Source organism: Felis catus, chromosome E1 (assembly GCF_018350175.1).
Source record: "Felis catus isolate Fca126 chromosome E1, F.catus_Fca126_mat1.0, whole genome shotgun sequence".
Lineage (NCBI taxonomy): Eukaryota > Metazoa > Chordata > Mammalia > Carnivora > Felidae > Felis > Felis catus.
The window spans coordinates 11,033,146-11,051,643 of record NC_058381.1 but is presented as its reverse complement, the minus strand read 5'-3'; the positions used below and the strand labels follow the sequence as shown (position 1 = coordinate 11,051,643).

Here is an 18,498-nt window from a genome sequence, read left to right as displayed (position 1 = left end):
CATGATGACTTAATTAGTGAGCAAGCATCTAGGACCCTAGATGGAGTCAGAGCCCTCACTGCCACCAATGGGGAGCCTCTGGGGTCAGATCTGGAGCTGAATCCCAGCTCGGTCCCTTACGGGGCTAGATGATGACAGATGGCTCAGCCTCCTGGCCTCCATTCCTTGACTGTGATATGGTATCACCTAAGCTAAGCATTGTCCTCAGCTCCTGGCAGGCACTTGCTAGATATCGTGACCTTCCGTGGATGTCCCGAGGGGACCACGGGGACCCGAACAGATGGTCAAATGAGGGGCTTGGGATTGTTTCAACTAAGTCTAGATAAAGAAAGCACAGAATTTGGCAACAGGACTTTATTGTTCAGTACCGGGACGTTCTGGGGCTGGGACTGTCTGTCGTGGCTAGAAGTGGACCACGTGACACAGGGGGTCGCCATTCCAAGACCCTCTCAGGCTACTCGTGGCCTGATGGCCACAGGGCATGGTTGCCTGATGTCCCCGGAGGTGAGGCATCTGTCCGCCACCTGCCATGCTTCCTATACAAATTAAATACAGGTCAAGTCACAAGACTTCACGCCCAGCGTGGGGATTGAACTCACAACCCTGAGATTAAGAGTTGCACGCTCTACTGACTGAGCCAGCCAGGCCTCCCCTTTATTTTTCCCAAACCCCCTCTGAGTGCAGGGGTCTCCCCTCCTCCAGCCCCCTTCGAGCTCTCCCCCATTCTCACGGTCGGGACTTGCTCCCCACTGGGGGGGGGGGCGGTGGAGGACACTGAGCCGCACTTTGAAGCCGCTCTCAAGCACGCGGCCACATTGTGGGCTGGAGATGCCACCATCGTGCTCGGTTTAATGATCAATTTATTGCCTGCCGGGAAGCCCTTTCTGACCCGGTTCGGCCCTCAGTTAGCTCCTTTTGCTCAGGGCTGGCGCCTGCCTCGGGATGGAGGCGGACAACTCCACCGGCGACCCCCGTGCTCCCAGCCCGCAGCTGAGCGTGACCGACCTCATCGTCATCACCGTGTATTTCGCCCTGAACCTGGCTGTGGGCATATGGGTGAGAGGCCTGCGGTGGGCGGCCAGCCAGGGTGGGCACCGGGGGGTGGGAACTGGGCTGGCAGGTCCCTGAGGCATCTGTATCGTGTCCCCTGGAGGCCGGGTGTCCCCCGGGGCCCTCCTTCCAGCCCTGGGGTAGATTCATCTGGGACCTTGACCAAGCCCCCTTCTCTTTGGGCAGTGGCTTCTCAGTCTACAAAGTGAGGAGGAGGAGGGCCTCTCTGTAACAGGCAGGCTTCGCGGGAAGTTCACTGAGCGTCTGTGCGGACAAGCTGGGGGCCCGGCACGGCTCATCGCCTTCTTGGCCTCTGTCTCCCCCATGTCAGATGGGCTCATGGTCTGTTCAGAGGAGGGGAGAGGCACACGGAGCCTGGGGATCTTTACTTTTAAAAGCTCTGTGTCCGGGGCGCCCAGGCGGCTCCGTGATTTGAGCGTCCCATTTCAGCTCAGGTCGTGATCTCCCACTTACTGAGTTCGAGCCCTGCCTCCGGCTCGCTGCTGTCATCACAGAGCCTCCTTTGGATCCTCTGTCTCCCCCCGCCCCCCCACTCTCATCCTCCCCTGCTTGCACTGTCTCTCAAAAATAAAAATAAAACCTTAAAAAAAAAAGAAGCTCCCTGTCCACCAGCCTAGCCTAGTTCCTAAGCGAGTTTCTCTCACTTTCTATAGGAAAGAGAAGTGATTCAGGCCATCACAGACTCCAGTGGCAGTGAGGGTCCTGCTAGGCAGGCGCTGTGCTCGGCACCTGGTCCCCACAGCCCCAGGGCAAAGGCCAGCCCCATTTACAGATGAACCCCAGCGCTCTGGGGTCTGGGACTTCCCCAGTGAACCCCAGGTCCCGGTACATAGGGGAGGGGTCCCTCCTGTGTGCTCATAATGCTGACCTTGAAGGCCTTTCTGGTGAGGACGTGAACACAGAAACCAGCTGTGGGTTTGCAGAAGTCAGGCTCGTCCTCCTTGTCCCCAGGAGTGCCCGGGGCCAGCAGCCCTGAGTGCTGACACATGGTCTTTATCTACTGGGGGAGAATGAGTATCTCTATCTTGTCTTCCCTGGCTGCTGATTTAAGCCAGAGGGCAAGAGGTCAGCAAGACCTAAAGAGAGAAGAGGAGGGGAGAGAGAGGGAAGAGGAAGGAGAGAAGGCCTCCCCAGTCAGTGTGGGTGGGAGGATTTATTTGGAAGTGCACACATAAGAAAATGTTTTCGGTATCTGAGGCCAGGTCCTTTGCCACCCGGTGACACGGCCCATCAGCCTTGCCGCCCAGGACTCGCCCCCTCCCAGCTCAGCCTTCCCCTGCAGGCTGGTGCTGTGTGCAGCGGGGCTGTGGGAGTTCCAACCGGCCCCTCCAAGGCCACAGGGCTGTGAGCACAGGCAGAAAAGAACAGAGCCACTCAAGGAGTACACCCTGGAGGCGGATGCCACAGGGGTCAGATGTAGGCGTTCATCACCCAAAAGCAGATGGAACTAGCTGGATTGGGCTGGGCAGGTGCACCTGCAAAGGTGCTGACAGTGGGGTTAGGAGAACCCAGGGGAGGGCCTTTAAGGAGGCGTTACAAGCGACCTTGGGCTGAGCTTTTGCATCTCTTAGGGTATCTGTGAGTAAGGGACCAAAAACCTGTATCAAATGAGCTTGAACAATGAAGGAAATATAATGACATCCATTCTGAAAAGTCCAGCAATAGTGAAGGCTTCAGGTACGGTAGGATCCAGGGGTTTCCAGAGTATCATCAAGGCTGTCGCTGCACTTCACTTTGATTTTCTCAGCCTCCCATGCACGTGTGACATTGTCCTGAGTCCAGTTTCCCTCACAGAGGTGAGATGCCCAGCCTGTCTGGTTAGCCTGGGTTCAAATCCTGACTCCATCACTTACTAGCCACTTTCATCTGTGAAAGCCTTGACTTTCTCATTGGTAATACGAAGATGGTCACAGTACGTACTTCATGGGGCTGCTGCAAAGACTCAACACCTCGGGGCACCTGGGTGGCTCAGTCGGTTAAGCGTTTGTCTCTTGATTTTTGGCTCAGGTCATGATCTCATGGTTCGTGGGTTCGAGCCCCGTGTCAGGCTCTGTGCTGACAGCTCAGAGCCTGGAGCCTGCTTCGGATTCTGCATCTGTGTCTCCCCCTCTCTCTGCCACTTCCCTGTTCTCTCTCTCTCTGAAAAATAAACATTAAAAACCTTTTTTAGGGGCACTTGGGTGGCTCAGTCAGTTAAGCGTCTGACTTTGGCTCAGGTCCTGATCTCACAGTTCGTGGGTTTGAGCCCCACATCGGGCTCTGTGCTGACAGCTCGGAGCCTGGAGCCTGCTTTGGCTTCTGTGTCTCGCTCTCTCTCTGCCCCTCCCTTGCTCACGATCTGTCTCTCAAAAATGAATAAATGTTAAAAAATAAATTAATTAAATTAAAAACTTAAAAAATTTTGTTTTAATTAAAAAAAAATTTTTTTTAATGTTTATTTATTTTTGAGACAGAGAGAGAAAGAGCACGAACGGGGGAGGGGCAGAGAGAGAGGGAGACACAGAATCGGAAGCAGGCTCCAGGCTCTGAGCCATCAGCCCAGAGCCCGACGCGGGGCTCGAACTCACGGACCGCGAGATCGTGACCTGAGCTGAAGTCGGACGTTTAACCGACTGAGCCACCCAGGCGCCCCAAAGAACTTTTTAAAAATAAAATTATATATATAAAAAAAAGACTAAACACCTCATAAAGGTAAAGCACTTGGGACCAACTCTGCCACAGAGGGGCACTCGGTGAATATTAACTAGGTGAACATGGCTGCCAGCACCCTCAGAGTCCCGGCTTCTTCCTCTGCCTCCCAGGAGGCCAGGAGCAATCCCAGCTTAAGTCCACAACTGTCCTGAACCAGGTGTGGCAGCTAAGGAATGTGATAGTCTCCATGGCTTAGATGACTCAGGACTCCTGGAATTGGAGACTGGGCCGGGGCCACTCAGGCCAATTGCTAGGAAAAATGAGACCCCTTTAGGAAGGGAAGGGGCAAGAAGGAGGCAATTGGCCACGCCTACCACATCCCTGAAAGATGAAAGGACATGTTTGGAAAAATCCCGGGCTAAGAACAGAGCTGCTGTGGAAGTTGCACAGTGCACAGCCCACAAAGCTGGATGTGGCCATCCTGGCCAAGACCGTGAGAGTCTTCAGATACTACTGTATTCAATATGGCTGGGTCACAGCTCACAGAAAGTGATGGAAGATGGGGTGGGAGAGAGGCAAGCAGGAGCGGTATCCAAAGCTTTGAATGTCAGATGCAGACAATTCAGATGAATCATCTTGAATCTGGTGGGAGGAGGGGGGAGGCAATTAAAGTCAGGTAGAAAGAGGCCTGTATATTGATCGATACTTTGTGATCCAGTCTTCTGTTAGGATATATATGTTGGGAGAAAGGAATGCAAAATATATACCTAAGTATACCTCCAGGGTCCCTCTTTTCAAATTTCTTCTGTCCTCAAGTTCACATCTATTCACTTTCTCCTGTCCAGATAGCACTGAGGGCTTGAAAAACCCATATAATCGCTGACCTTTATTGGGCTTACTTACTAGGTACCAGGCACTGTTGTTAGAGTGTCACATGTATTAACTCGTTAAACCTCACAGAAGCCCTGCAAGGGAAGGCCCGCATGACAGATGAGGAAACTGAGGCACCGAGGTGAAGTAATTTGCCCAAGGTCATACACAGGAAGCAGAGCAGCCAGGATTTGCTCCCAGGCATTCTGATTTCAGATTTTTAATTATATTATGGAGCACAAAACTCTACACTCCCACCAACACAAAAGGTATGCAAGAATACTTGAGTGATAATTCTTCGAAATGTATCAGAGATTAGAATACTAGAAGTTAGAAATCAAGGCCAAAAGGCTCTCAAAATCCTTCGCTCAAAGTCCTCATCAAGAGGCAAAAATCTCAGCTTCAGGGCACCTGGCTGTTTCAGTCAGTAGAGCATGCAACGCTTGATCTTGGGTTTGTAAGTTCGAACCCCACATTGGGTGTAGAGATTACTTAAAAATAAAAATCTTAAAAAAAAAAAATCTCAGTTTAGTTACGCACTGTGGAATGATCAAAACTTAGACTTTGACCTGTAAGGTTACAGTAACTGCCCTGAGGCAGTTTGGCGGGTCTGGGATAAGAAGTGTGGAGGATCCCGTCTTGGCCCAGCACAGGGCGTCCTAGTCAACGGCGGCGACAGTCAGCCGTGCTCATGGCCCCCAGCTCCCTGGTGTGTCCATCCCTCCCCCAGTGGGGGGCCAGCGGGGAGCCACGGGGGGCTTGGGCCATGGTCCAGAGCAGGCTGGAAGTGAGTGAAGGGAAGGAACGGGACCACGGGGCCCAGGAGCTGGGGTGGAAGGCTGTGGATAAGATTCTGGTTCCCTCTGTCCTTTCTGTTTTATTGATGTAATTTCACATCACATGAAACTCACCATTGAAACCATTTTAAACTGTATAACTCAGAGGTATCTAGTACATCCATTCGGTTTTACAACCATTACCTGTATCTCCTTCCGAAACGTTTTCATCACCCCGAAAGGAAACCCCATACCTATTAGCAATCATTGCCCCTTGCCCTCTCTCCTCGGCCCCTGGAAACCACTAATCTACTTCCTGCCTCCGTGGATCCACCGGTCCTGGACATTTCATATAGACGGAATCATACAATATGTGGCCTTTTGCGTCTGACTCCTTTTACTTAGCAGAACGTTCTCGAGGGCCATCGTGCTGTAGCAGGTGTCAGAACTTCATGCCTTCCGAGGGTTGGGTAATATTCCGTCGTACGGATGGACCACGTTGTGTTAATCAGTCGTCGAGCGTCTGGGGTTGTTTCCGCCTCTTGGCTGCTGTGAACATTCAGGCACGAGTTTGGTTCGAACACCCGCTGAGCTCTTTTCTGCCTCTGTTCTTGCAGTCTTCATGCCGGGCCAGCAGGAACACGGTGAGAGGCTACTTCCTGGCGGGCCGGGACATGACCTGGTGGCCGGTGAGTGTTCTCTCCCCCTGCCCCGCATCCGATCCCGGATGCAGGTGCTGCCTAGGGGCTCATCCCTGCGGTCACTTTGTGTGTCTTCCTCACCCAAGGTCACCGCCCGGGGTGGGGGTGGGGGGGGCCCAGCGATGGGGCAGGTTGAGGCTGGCAAGGGGCCCCCAAGCTGGGAGCGTCGGGATGGGGTGCCGGGAATTGGCTTTGGCGTCTGGTGGGGGCGGCTGCCTCTGCTGATTCTTTTTCCCCTCTGTCCTCCAGATTGGAGCCTCTCTCTTTGCCAGCAGCGAGGGCTCGGGCCTCTTTATTGGACTGGCGGGCTCGGGTGCGGCCGGGGGCCTGGCCGTGGCGGGCTTCGAGTGGAATGTAAGCAGGCAGGGGTGGACGCAGCTGCGGGAGGGTGCAGAGACCTTGGAAGGCGCAGAGACCTCGATAGGGCTCCAGTGGGGTCTGCCCTTGGCCACTCAGGGCAGCCAGTGTCTAGACGGGGGTTGTTCCCGGGGACGGATGGCCTTCAGAATGCCAGAGTGCTGGATAGGGAGCTTAGCCTTGGCCACAGAGGGAGGAAGAGGCAAATTCTTCCCCTCTTCAGGTTCTCTGGTGGGTCAGGTCTCCAGTCCGCTGGGCCAGGATGCAGGGTCTGTGGGAGCTGGGGACTGCCGTCCTCACTCTGTCCCTGTCCCCCTCAGGCCACGTATGTGCTGCTGGCCCTGGCGTGGGTGTTCGTGCCCATCTACATCTCCTCGGAGGTGAGTCTACTCCCGGGGACTCAGGGTGGCCTCACCTGCGTCGGGGCCTTGCTCCCCTGGCTTGGTGATGCTGATGAACAGGAACCCCGGCTTCACGTGGTAGAGCCAGCCCACCGCTCCCAGGGCTGCCAGGGTTTCTTCTTAGGCCAACTAACGTTCCTGTCAACTATGAAGACACGTCCCCGAGGCCCTCAGCCTGGGAGCCGTGTCTGCTGGTTTCCACGGCCCCTGCTCGCCGCATCTGGGGGGTGATGCTCCCTCCACCTGGGCGACACTGTCCCTGACTCTGCCCACTCCTTCAGCCCCACTGGGCAGCCACTGGATCCAGTAGTTTCCATTCCCTGGATCTCTCCCAGTCCTTCCCCATCGAGTCGCGTCAGTAGCTCATCCGGATTTGTCACCACAGCCTTCAGACTTGTGCCTCTGTCCCTGGTCACCGTCCCCGGTTGTGGGATGGTAATGAGTATGTGGGTCTGGCCTTGCCCTTGAGAAGCTCTGGGCCCTGACAGCTGGGTGTGATCTCGGGGGAGTGCTTAGTTCCTGCCCCCCTGTGCCTCCCCAGATCGTCACCATGCCTGAATACATTCAGAAGCGCTACGGAGGCCAGCGGATTTGCATGTACCTGTCTATCCTGTCTCTGCTGCTGTCTGTCTTCACCAAGATATCGGTGAGCTGCGCCCCCCCCCCACCAACTCCCAGCATCCTGCCAGCATCGCCTGGAATCATCCCTGTTCTGAGGGCCCCTCAGACACACCTGACATCCTCTCATCTGTCTCTTGTTCAACAGCTGGGGAAACTGAGGCCCAGAGAGGGACAATGATTTGCCCACACAGTTGAGTCTGGGATAGCTTGACGAGGGCTTCCAGAAGGCGGGTTGGGCAGCTGGCATGGTTGGGGGCAGAAAGCAGGCCTTCTGACTTCTGCTTTGCCCTGGGTCTAGATATGAGGGCGTTCGGGGTCCTCGCTATGAGAGGTCACTGGTGGGAGCCTGGGGGTCAGCCTGGATGGCTTCCCTGGGCCAGCGCGGAGGTGAACCAGGACTGCCCACTAGGGGGCGCTGAGAGCCTTCATGGTCTCTGGCGGTTCAGCGGCCACTGGGAGCCCATCCCGTGGCCGGTCAACTCCTTCGAGAAGCTGACCCCTGGCGGCGGCCTCCTGGTATTGGGGTGCCTCCCTAGTGGGCACTCCAGGCCTCTTTTCCCTTGGGAGCCTGGACCCGGTCCCCCTGGAAGGGTAAGGGCAGAAAGCGCGCCTCAAATGTCGGGGTGGCTTGCGTGGGATTCCAGAAGGAAGGAGGGTTCAGAGGGAAGGTCCTTACAGACAATCTCATCCTGCAACCCCTGTGTGCACATGAGGCCATTGAGGCCCAGAGAGTGACGGTGACTAGCTTAAGGTCATGGTGAGTCAGGTGGAGACCAAAGAACCCAGGCCTCTGTCTCCCAGCCTCCCAGTCCCCGGGGGGAGGGGGCCCGGCCGCTGCTCTGCTGCACCGAGGCAGCCAGGACTTGGCACTTCAAACTCCACACTGTGAAGGGAGATGAGTGGACTTACCCTCCTATAAAATGGAAAGCAACCCACTGACGTCAAGGCTGGGGCTCCAACGCCAATGCTGGGCTTCCGGATGAGGCCGAGAGGGAAGCGGGAGGAACGCTAATTGCCCGGCTTGGTTTGGGCAGGACCGGGGACGCCTTGGCTGATGGCTTTGGGCTGAAACTGTTTGAAGTGCATGCACCCAGCTGGCCCCCGAGGCCCTGACCTCGCTGGGCGGAGCCCCGTGAATGCCCCGGGTGTCTGTGCGTTCAGCACCCACCCCAGCTGCAGCCTGTCCTGACAGAGACCGCAGGGCTCACCTGCTGTCATCCCTCGGGTGGGGATGCTGGTGTGCAGAGAACATTCGATGGCAGGGTGCGGGGATCACCACCCCGACCCTCAGATGGGGTCGGGGGCCACTGAGGCCCATCACTGCGTGGCCCTGGGCTAGTCATTTAACCTCTGGAAAATAGAGAAACGGGGCACAATACCCTAGGCCACTTGGAGCAAAGGCCAACCATGGCCTACAAGATCCTCCAAGAAGGGGCCCCTGCTACCCTGCTAACCTCACCTGTCCCTCTTCTGTCACACACATCATTGCAGCCACACTGGCTTCCTTGCACATCCATGAACACACCAGACGTGACCCTGCCTCAGGGCCTTTGCCCTTGTGTTCTCTGCCTGGAACCTTCTTCCCCTGGATATCCACATGGCTCACGTCCTCACCTGTGTCAAGTCTTTCAAATTTCACCTTCTCAGTGAGGCCTGCCCCTTCCCCGCTCTCCCTCTTCTCCGTACACGGACTATCTTCTGGCCTGAAGACAGTCTGCATAATTCACTTAGAATGTCTATTGTCTGCCTCCCTCATTTCTTCTCTCTGTTCGTGGATGTGCCCCCAGTGCTCCATGCCTGGCATAGCTCATAGGACTGAATGAAAAAAATACACGCCAGGGGCCAGCTAAGTTTGTCTGCGGCGGGCTGGAAAGTAAGTAGTTTTGGCTTTGCAGGACACACACGAGCTGCTCAGATTTGCTGCTGGAGGGAGAAAACTCCACACCAAGGTGTGTGGACTGGATCTGGTCTGTGGTCTCTGGTGTGCCAACCCCTGACATACATAATGTGTGCCCCGGCTGAGCACTGGATGATAAACACATTCCCTGCTTTCTGGGAGCTTAGTGTTCCAGACAGACAAGTAAACAGACGAATACAATCACGACAGTAAAAACGTCGATGAAAGAAGCAGAGGCGAGGCTGAAATCTACAAGGATGAGAGCAGGCTCCCTTTGGAGAGAGTGGTCTCTGTGGGAAAGGCCAGGCTTGCGGCAGCTCAGGGAAGGGGCGAGGCTGGAGCGCAGGGAGCCGTGGAGCTCGGGGAGGGGTGAGCGCTGACGGGGACGGAGGGGGCCTGGTTGGACGACGCCTGGACCTCTGGGCCTGGCTAGCTGGATTTTATTCCATGCGCGGTGGAAATGCAGAGAACTTGATTTTCCTCTGAACAAGCTGAGTGCAGGAGGAGGCGGGGAGGGGCTTCCCAAGGGATGGGCCAGAGGGTAGCCATGGGAGTATTTTGGAAACAGAATCGACAGCAGTGGCCGGTGGGTCAGGTGCCAGGGGGTGTGGCAAAGGTGAGAAGTTTCTGGAGCCCTGAAGGGACAGCGGTGGCCTCGATGGAGACGGGCCACCCCTGGAGGTCCCGCTCCCCCCTTCCGCCAGCCTCCGCTGAGGGCAGGGCTCTGTAGAGGGATGGAGGAGGCTGGGCCTGCCCCTGTGCCCGTCTCCATATCTGCTTACCCATTTTCCAGATAAGAGCCACCAAGGCCCAGGAGGCGGCATGACCTCCACAGAGCCATGTGATCAGGGACACAGTTTAGGGCTCTTAGCTTCTACGAGGCCGCAGCTCTCCTGGGCCCCCAAGAGACTGGGCTCGGGCTGCAGAAGGGGAGGTCCAGTCGGGCTGGGTGCCGTCTAAAGTTCCTGGTCGGGGGGGACTCCCCAGGAGCCTGTAGGCAATCTCATATTCGCTGCGGCACAGGCTGTTGCTGGATGCCGTGCAGGGTCCTGGAGTGAGGACAGCGGCTGAGTCCTACCTCCACACTTTGGCCTGTACTGCTCCTGACACTGTCCAGGTCCTCATGGCTCCTCGCGGCCCACCGCCCCAGACAGGAGTCCCTGAGGAGTAGAGGTTAGGGGAGCAGGGCGTCGGAGAATATAGTTCTGGAAGACGGAGCCTGCGGACTGGGCAGCCCCAAGGCACAGGGACCTGGCCAACCGAGGCCTGGAGGCCGTGACGTGCTGGGCCTGGAATGGTGGCCAGTCTGGTGTGGCCAGAGTCACCTGGGCTTAGAGATGAGTGGCCGGGGCCTGAAGGCCAGCCACACAGATCAGAGCTCCGCTCTGAGGACGGCCTGGGTGCGGAGAGGGGTCTTGGGTGGCAGGAGGATGAGCAGGTGGGAGGAAGGTGCTTTCTAGAGACCTCTTGTTCCCCATTCACCTGGCAACTCCAATCTCTGATACCTGTTGGAGCCTGACCTCGGGGAAGTCCGTCCCCTCCCCAGGCTTCTGTGTCTCCTCCGGTCTGATGGGGGAGGGGGCTTGAAGAGTCCTTCCTGCTCCGATATTCACAACCCTGGGCTTCTCTCCTTGAGCTGGAGGTAGACACACGTACGAATGCACACACACACACACACACACACAAACACACTCACACACCACCAAAGCCAGGGACCAGAGTGACGGGCTGCCGATCTCCTCAAAGCACCTTGTCAGAGTCCACACTGGCTGGTCTCTCCAAGGGAGGGTAAAGGAGGGGCCTGGAGGGAGAGGGACAGGGAACACAGGCTCTGGAGTGACACCCGGGCTCGGCCAGGGCTCTGTGTCCTTAGGGCTTGGAGCCTGGGGGAACCGGGGGTCCACAAGACCGACTGACCCGTGCTGGTCAGCTGGATGTCGGGCCAGGCACTGCAGTAGTTCGAAGGGACCCCGTGCCCCCTGGTCGCACGCAGCCTCGCTCAGCCTTCTCGGGAGCCTGTTGGCCCCAAAGGTTGTATTTCAGGTCATCTCCCCCCAACTGAGCAAGCCCAGAATGGCACATTTGGAACCCTGTCAGGGTGGAGCCCCCTTGAGCTCACAGGACAGTCCTGCCCTCCTTCCCTGGGCTCCCAGTACAGTATGGGGGTGGGGGTAGAATTAGGGGTGTGAGGCTCACCCCAGGACTAGGACTCCAGCCCCTTAGGCTGCCCCAGGGTCTGGGATGGCAGCGGCTGTATCCAGTGCAGCCTCTGGGGACCAGCCTTGGCCCGAGACGCGGTCCTGGCTTCAGTTCCAACCCCACCGGAGGGCAGTGAGCAAGACTGCCCCCCTGCCCCCCCCCCCCGGCCTGCCCCCAGAGCAGGCGGCCCTGATCTTTTTTCAGGGCCGCCTGTCTAATGGGGAGCAGAGAACAGGGGGCACACCCAAACGGATTTGGGCCTGGAGCCCTAGGCTGCAGATCTGTTTCTTCAGGCCTGTAAGGCTTCTCGGGCCTCCTTCAGGAAGCCCTCCTGGACTCCTCCTTGTCATGGACCCCTGGGAACCAAGGACACAGGGCTCCTCCTTTACATCTCCAGGCAGGGGCCAGACTCAATAACAACACTGCTCCTCGGTGGACATCGGCCACTCGGGACTTTATTAAATCAGCAGCATCCCCTGCACAACCGCTCGTCCACAGCCACGACCCCCTCCCGCCCTCCCAGCAGCGCCGGTGGGTGTGTGCGTGGGGCGTCTCTCCCTCCGTGTCCATGGGGCACTGAGGCCGCACGTCGAGTGAGCGGTGCCGAGTCCTGCGGTCACCTCGGGCCTCTGCACAACTTCCTCTCCCCTCCCGCAGATCGACCTGTACGCAGGGGCCCTCTTTGTGCACATCTGTCTGGGCTGGAACTTCTACCTCTCCACCACCCTCATGCTCGCCATCACGGCCCTGTACACCATCGCAGGTACGGCGCCCTCGCGGGGGTCGGGCGGGGGCCCGCGGACAGAGGACCTGACCGCCAGCCCGGGTGTCCACGTGGCCGGGCAGAGGTGTGCAGGGGCCTGAGAGGTGGGCGGGAGCCGGGGGGCCACCTCCCCGCACAGCCTGGCTGGCGGAGATTTGAATCGGGCTCCGCCGGCCCAGCTGAGCGGTCCACAGCTCACCCACCTGTGACAGGGCAGGCGACACGTACGTGGAACCGCCGTCCCTCCTCCCTCGGGGCACAGCTTTCTCCAGCTCCCTTTTTTCTACCCACAGGGGGTTTGGCTGCTGTGATCTACACGGACGCCCTGCAAACGCTCATCATGGTGGTGGGGGCCGTCATCCTGACCGTCAAAGGTGAGGGGTAGCCCCCGCAGCCACCGCTTTTGGGGGTCCGCCCTGTTAGGACCCAGGTGCCAGCACCGGGCGGGGAGGAGGGGGTGGTGGACTCACAAGGTCGAGCCATGAGGCGGTCAGCCCGTCAGCCTCCCCTGGGTGACAGAGGCTGTGTGTTCCTTTCCCACCTGTCACCCAGCTGTCACTTGTCACCAGCTCCGGGCCGGCTCCGGTCTGGTGTGGAAGGGACTCAAGAATGCAGGGCCACGGCACCTGCCCTGGCTCAGGACTAGATGGCGACGTAGGGCCGAGGGCAGGTGCGCACACAATCAGGACTCCACGAACACTGCCAGGGCATTGATGGGCTCCAACTGTTTAAAATCATGTGCACAATCCCAAGAAGTGCTGCTACGGGTTGCTGGCCGATGGCAGGGGAGGAGAGAAGAGGGTTTAGACAGCTCGGTGATACTGGTCAGGGAACCCGGAGGAAGCTCAGAGGGCTCCCTCAATAAATAGGTAGTGAACTCCCCGTCCTGGGAAGTATGCAATCAGAGCCAGGAGGATCCCACAGAGGGTGAACAGAGGCCTTTAAAGCCTCCTCCAGACTCAGACTGTAGGATCCTCTAGCCTGGTAATTTCCGATCTGTGTATAGTGTTTGTACGTTTGCTCTGAGTACCCGGCCCGGCCTGGGCTCCAGGCGGCCATGAGGCTGGGGGCCCAGAGTCTGGGAGCAGGCTTCCCGCTTGGGAAAGGCAGGGGAGAGGGGCTTGCAGGTGAGACTAGGGATTTTCCTGTATCCAGACTTTGTGTACCTGCTTGCTTTCAGACCAGGGGGGAGACCCCACTGCAGGAGAGGGACCCAGGCAGCCGGGCCCAGCCTGGACGGGAGGGGTGGTTACAGACACAGCAAAAGCCGCAGATGGGCCAGGGTTTGGCCACACAGGGCCCTGACTCTGAGGTAGACAGGAACAGTGAGGGAGTGAATGTGCTCTGGCCTCGAGAGGAAAGACTTCTGGCTCGAGCCCCGGCCGGTGGGCCATGTGGCTTTGGTCATGCCCTAGTCCCTTCTGGGACTTGTTTCTGTTCTCAGTGCTACGTGCCAGCCATCCTCAGCTCTGCCAAAATCACATCCTTTAGGAGCCCCAGGTCAGGACTTTAACACTTTTAGACTCCCCGGGAAGGTCCTCCAATGCCAAGAAAAAATACTTTTGCTTCCTTGATTCGACAGTCTGAAGCTTGGCAGAGAACCCCTGCCCGAGGCCAACAGGCGTCCGGGGGCCAAGAGGACACTGTGGTGTCCACGTGCAAAATGCTCATTTAATAGTATTATTTTTAAATACAAATAAAATAGTCATTTGAATTCCCCTGTTCTGGAAAACCCTCTACCCTCCACGCCTCTCCAGACACTGGGAAAGGTGGATGGGAAAAAGTCAAGTTTGGTGCATCGGGAAGTGGGGGCCCGGAGTCAGGGCCATCGGCCACCAGCCCGTCCCCGTCCCACCCCGACCCCTCCAGCCTTTGACCAGATAGGCGGCTATGAGCAGCTGGCGGCAGCCTACGCCCAGGCCGTCCCATCCAGGACCATCGCAAACACGACCTGCCACCTGCCCCGTGCAGACGCCATGCACATGTTCCGAGACCCCCACACAGGGGACCTCCCGTGGACTGGGATGACCTTCGGTCTGACCATCATGGCCACCTGGTACTGGTGCACTGACCAGGTGAGTGTCGCTGTCGCCACCCGCCCTACCTTCCTGCCTTCCGGGGTGGGCTCTGGAGAGTCTGGGCGGCCCATCTGCCGATCCCTGGCGCGGCCCCAGGAACACCTGCCCGGTGAGTCTGGGCTGGGGCACAGGCCATGGACTGCACGGCTCCAGGCCCAGGGACAGGGTGCTAGGGTTCCTTGTGGTGCCGGGGGGCCTGGGCCCTCCGTTTAGAATCAGATGAGGCCCACTGGCCGCTGCCCGTCCTGGCCTTCAGGTGCTTTGACTGGGACAGTTTGGAGTAGGGGATTCCAAAAGGACTTGGATGCTCTTCAGCGACCCTGCCATCGGCCTGGGGGCTGGCATTTCGGGCCCGCCTTGGAGTCCCGGGATCTGCCAGCGTGCGGGGCACGGGGCCAGCCTTGGCCTGCCAGGGGTACGTGCTTGTTACGGCTGGGCTCGCTTTCCTGGTAGAGCTCTGGGTGCCATCGGCAGCCGCAGCACGGTACCGCGGGGGTCCCGAGGTCCTCACGGGCCGCAGGAAGCCATCTTTATCCCTGGTCCCCGAGGCAGGGACTCTATAGTGGGGGATCTGTTGGCCCTAGGAGAGAAAGAGCAGAGACAGTGAGGAGACCCCCCGAGGGCCAGGGGCAGGCGGCAGCCGGCTCACCTGGGTTTATGCCTCTTGGCCTTGCCACTCACCAGCGGGCGGTCCTAGACAAGTTCGTCTCACTACTTTGTGCCTCAGTTTCCCCTCGTGTCACACAGCGATGGGTCCCGCCTTTCACGGTTACGGTAAGGCGAGTTCCTACCGTTCCTGCCCCAGCCTTCTCCACCCGTCCACTGCGGGGGGTGCAGTGCTGGTGACTGCAGGGGCTGGGTCTTCTTCTGGAGTCTGAATCTTGTCCTCCCTGGGCTGTGAACGCATCAGGTCACCTCCCCCAGCCACCTACCCCGCTGGGCAGAGGCGGGCAATGCCGGGAAGGCCGTGGGCACTTCCAGGCAGCAAAAGGTCTTGTGCCAGCAAAGCCTCAGACACCCATCTTACCCAAGGACCCCACCACACGAGTGAGGCAGCGAGGCCCAAGGGCCGACCCGGCCAGCCACCATGGGATGAATGAGGAGAGCCCTCCCTGCAAGACATGCCCCTCCACCCACCTCGGGCACCTCTCCTATCCTCGCCACTCAGCGTGGGCCTGGCTGACACTGCCGTCTCTGGGTGGGACACAGGGCAGGAGATTTTCCCACGAAGGCCAAGTGAGCCAGCACGCTGCCTGGCCTCGAGGTCAGGGCGGAATGGGCCTTACTGCCTGGAGAGGAGGGTCACGCAGGGAGGCCGAGGCCGAACACCGCTGACATTGGGGCTTCACGGCCCGGCTGCGGCCTCACTTCCCTGGCGTCCTCCCGCTCAGACCAAAACCCCTCAATATAGGCACCTGCACCCTGGGTCCCGCTGGGTCTGCCTGGGGCACAACCAGGACTGGGACCAGAACCCCTGTGACATAGGTACCTTTGCACCGGATCCCACGTGCCTGGTGCTACTCTGCTGTGACCCTCACCAGCAAGCAGGGGCTTTGCCTGACTCCACCCAGCCACTGGGCCAGGCCAGCCTCTCAGGATGCCCACTCTAGTCAGCACCAGAAGGCAGCTCTGTGTGCTGGGGCCACAGGGCTTTTCATGGTCTTTAGACTTTTCGCTACCTCCTGGCTCATCCCCCACACGTCACTGACACTCGAACTCAGAAACAAACTGACCCAATAAGACAGGAGGCGAAAGGCCCAATGGGCAGAGAGCTCTACGGAGCCCCTCTCTGACCTCAGTGTCCCTGTCTGAAACGCAGGGAGGCACTCGGGCCAGGGGGCCTCCTGGGGTCCTGCCTGCTGTGGCGATGCACCTTCTGTCACCTGCTGCTCCTGCTGTCTCACGTGGAGTGTCCCTTTCAGGCGACAGCAGCAGCTACGTTAATCAGAACAGCGAGCGCCATTTTTCCCGGTGTGAGTGCGCGGCACCCGTAACCTGGTTTCACCCACGGGAAGGTTCTCTCGCCTTCACCTCACGGCCGAGACAGACAGACAACCAGGCCAGTTCGGGACTTTCCCAGAGTGGCGCCAGGGTCCAAAGGCCCCCGGGCCAGCACTGAGCCGTGGCTGACCCCGAGGCTGCACCCCAAGGGAAGCCTAAACTTGGGGAACTCGCGACCGGCCAGGCGTGAGCTGGGCCACCTGCATGGTGCCTCGCTCGGTCCTTGCAGCAACCCTGTGTTAGTAGCCCACTTTAGAGATGAAGGCACAGGGGATCAGGGAGGTTAAGTGGCCCAGCACGGGGAGTGGGTCACAGCTTCCGGCCCAGCCTGGGCTGAGAGGTCGTGGGGACGCAGCAGCCCGCTGACACTGCAGGGAAGGGCCCGGCCCTGCCGCTCGCCTCAGCGTCTCCAGCTGCAGAATGGGGTGACAGCAGCTGCCCCCACCCCTGCCTCCCAGGGCTGCCCGCCACGAGCACAGAGGAGCTCAGCCCTGGGCTCTTGCACCCACAGGACATCAGAGAATTGCGTCGAACCCCCTCATCGTCCAGACAGGGAAACTGAGGCCCCAAATGAGGCCACGACTTGTCCCAAGTCAGAGGTAGCCGGTGCCAAAGCAGGATTGAGGTCAGCTTGTCCTTCAACCTCAGGGTTGCCCCTCCAGACCCTGTAACGAATGCTCTATCACGTCTCAGAGGGAAATAAATGCTGGGAGCTCTCCGTTCAACCAGCATGTCTGGAAAATAGGTTAAAATCACACATTCTTACTTCTGAACTGCAGCTGGTGACTTAAACTGCAGAGCACCAAATGAAAAATACTTCGATTTAGAAGGTGTAGATTGTACAACTCTGTGAACAAACACACTAAAACTGTGTATTAGTTTTGTACAGTTTATGTGGCTGAACTCTATGTGAATTATACTTCCGTAAAGCTGTTTATTTATTTATTATTACTTTTTTAACGTTTATTTATTTTTGAGACAGAGAGAGACAGAGCATGAACAGGGGAGAGTCAGAGAGAGGGAGACACAGAATCTGAAACAGGCTCCAGGCTCTGAGCTGTCAGCACAGAGCCTGATGCGGGGCTTGAACTCACGGACCGCGAGATCACGGCCTGAGCCAAAGTTGGACGCTTAACCAACTGAGCCACTCAGTAAAGCTGTGAAAGAAAGAAAGAAAGAAAGAAAGAAAGAAAGAAAGAAAGAAAGAAAGAAAGAAAGAAAGAAAGAAAGAAAGAAAGAAAGAAAGAAAGAAAGAAGGAAGAAGGAAGGAGGAAAAGAAAGAAAGAAAGAAAGAAAGAAAGAAAGAAAGAAAGAAAGAAAGAAAGAAAGAAAGAAAGAAAGAAAGAAAGAAAGAAAGACAGGGAAAGAAAGAAAGAAACTCATAATGTCAGAGCTGGGAGGGATCTCAGATGCCATCGGTTCCAATTATCTGTCCCTCCTCCCATGCTGCAGATCTGCAAACTGAGGCCCAGGTAGGATTTGCCTCGGGCTACATGGGGAGCCACGCTCAGGCAGCTTCTAGCACCCCTCTGCTACTTGACCGCAAGCTTCCCCAAATCCCTGGGTTTAAAGCTCCAGGCCAGTGATATAGAACAGTGGCACCCCCGACCCCCGAGCGGGGCTGAGACTCACCCCCTCCTCGTGCCCCCAGGTCATCGTGCAGCGGTCGCTGTCCGCCCGGGACCTGAACCACGCCAAGGCGGGCTCCATCCTGGCCAGCTACCTCAAGATGCTGCCCATGGGCCTGATCATCATGCCAGGCATGATCAGCCGTGCGCTGTTTCCAGGTAGGACAGACACCGGGGGCTGGGCCGGGGCTGCAGGGGGTCCAGGGTTCTGGGTCCCTGACCTGCAGTGCTCACCGGGAGGAGAGGCAAAGGACGAACGTGAGGTGTTTCCTAGCCTAGGGGAGAGGGGAGGAGAGTGCTCCCCAGGGCCATAATCAAAAGGATTGACATGGAGGTGGCTTGGCATAAGATCCAGACAAGGACCACTTACTGCCGTGTGACCTCTGGGCTAGAAAGAACCATCTCAGTGCGGTCAGCAAACAAGGGAGGGGGTCAACCGCTATGGCAGGGCAGAGTTGACTCGCTGTAACACCAGTGTCTGAGATCTCTGGGTATGTTAGGTGC

At 57.9% G+C, this 18,498-nt stretch overlaps 2 protein-coding genes across 2 annotated transcripts in view; one reads left to right on the top strand and one right to left on the bottom strand.

Annotated features, from left to right (window-relative positions):
• The first annotated feature begins 844 nt into the window (after nucleotides 1-844).
• SLC5A10 (solute carrier family 5 member 10) overlaps nucleotides 845-18,498 on the top strand; it is a 58,256-nt gene continuing 40,602 nt past the window's right edge. The window contains exons 1-9 of the mRNA XM_003996333.3: nucleotides 845-1,056; nucleotides 5,966-6,037; nucleotides 6,299-6,403; nucleotides 6,727-6,786; nucleotides 7,349-7,453; nucleotides 12,182-12,287; nucleotides 12,581-12,661; nucleotides 14,157-14,362; nucleotides 18,018-18,153. Coding sequence (XP_003996382.2) covers nucleotides 943-1,056; nucleotides 5,966-6,037; nucleotides 6,299-6,403; nucleotides 6,727-6,786; nucleotides 7,349-7,453; nucleotides 12,182-12,287; nucleotides 12,581-12,661; nucleotides 14,157-14,362; nucleotides 18,018-18,153 — 985 coding nt within the window. The 5' untranslated portion in view covers nucleotides 845-942. The remainder of the gene's footprint in view (nucleotides 1,057-5,965; nucleotides 6,038-6,298; nucleotides 6,404-6,726; nucleotides 6,787-7,348; nucleotides 7,454-12,181; nucleotides 12,288-12,580; nucleotides 12,662-14,156; nucleotides 14,363-18,017; nucleotides 18,154-18,498) is intronic.
• Nucleotides 13,939-18,498, bottom strand: part of FAM83G (family with sequence similarity 83 member G) — a 28,258-nt gene continuing 23,698 nt past the window's right edge. The window contains exon 6 of the mRNA XM_003996334.6: nucleotides 13,939-14,945. Coding sequence (XP_003996383.1) covers nucleotides 14,535-14,945 — 411 coding nt within the window. The 3' untranslated portion in view covers nucleotides 13,939-14,534. The remainder of the gene's footprint in view (nucleotides 14,946-18,498) is intronic.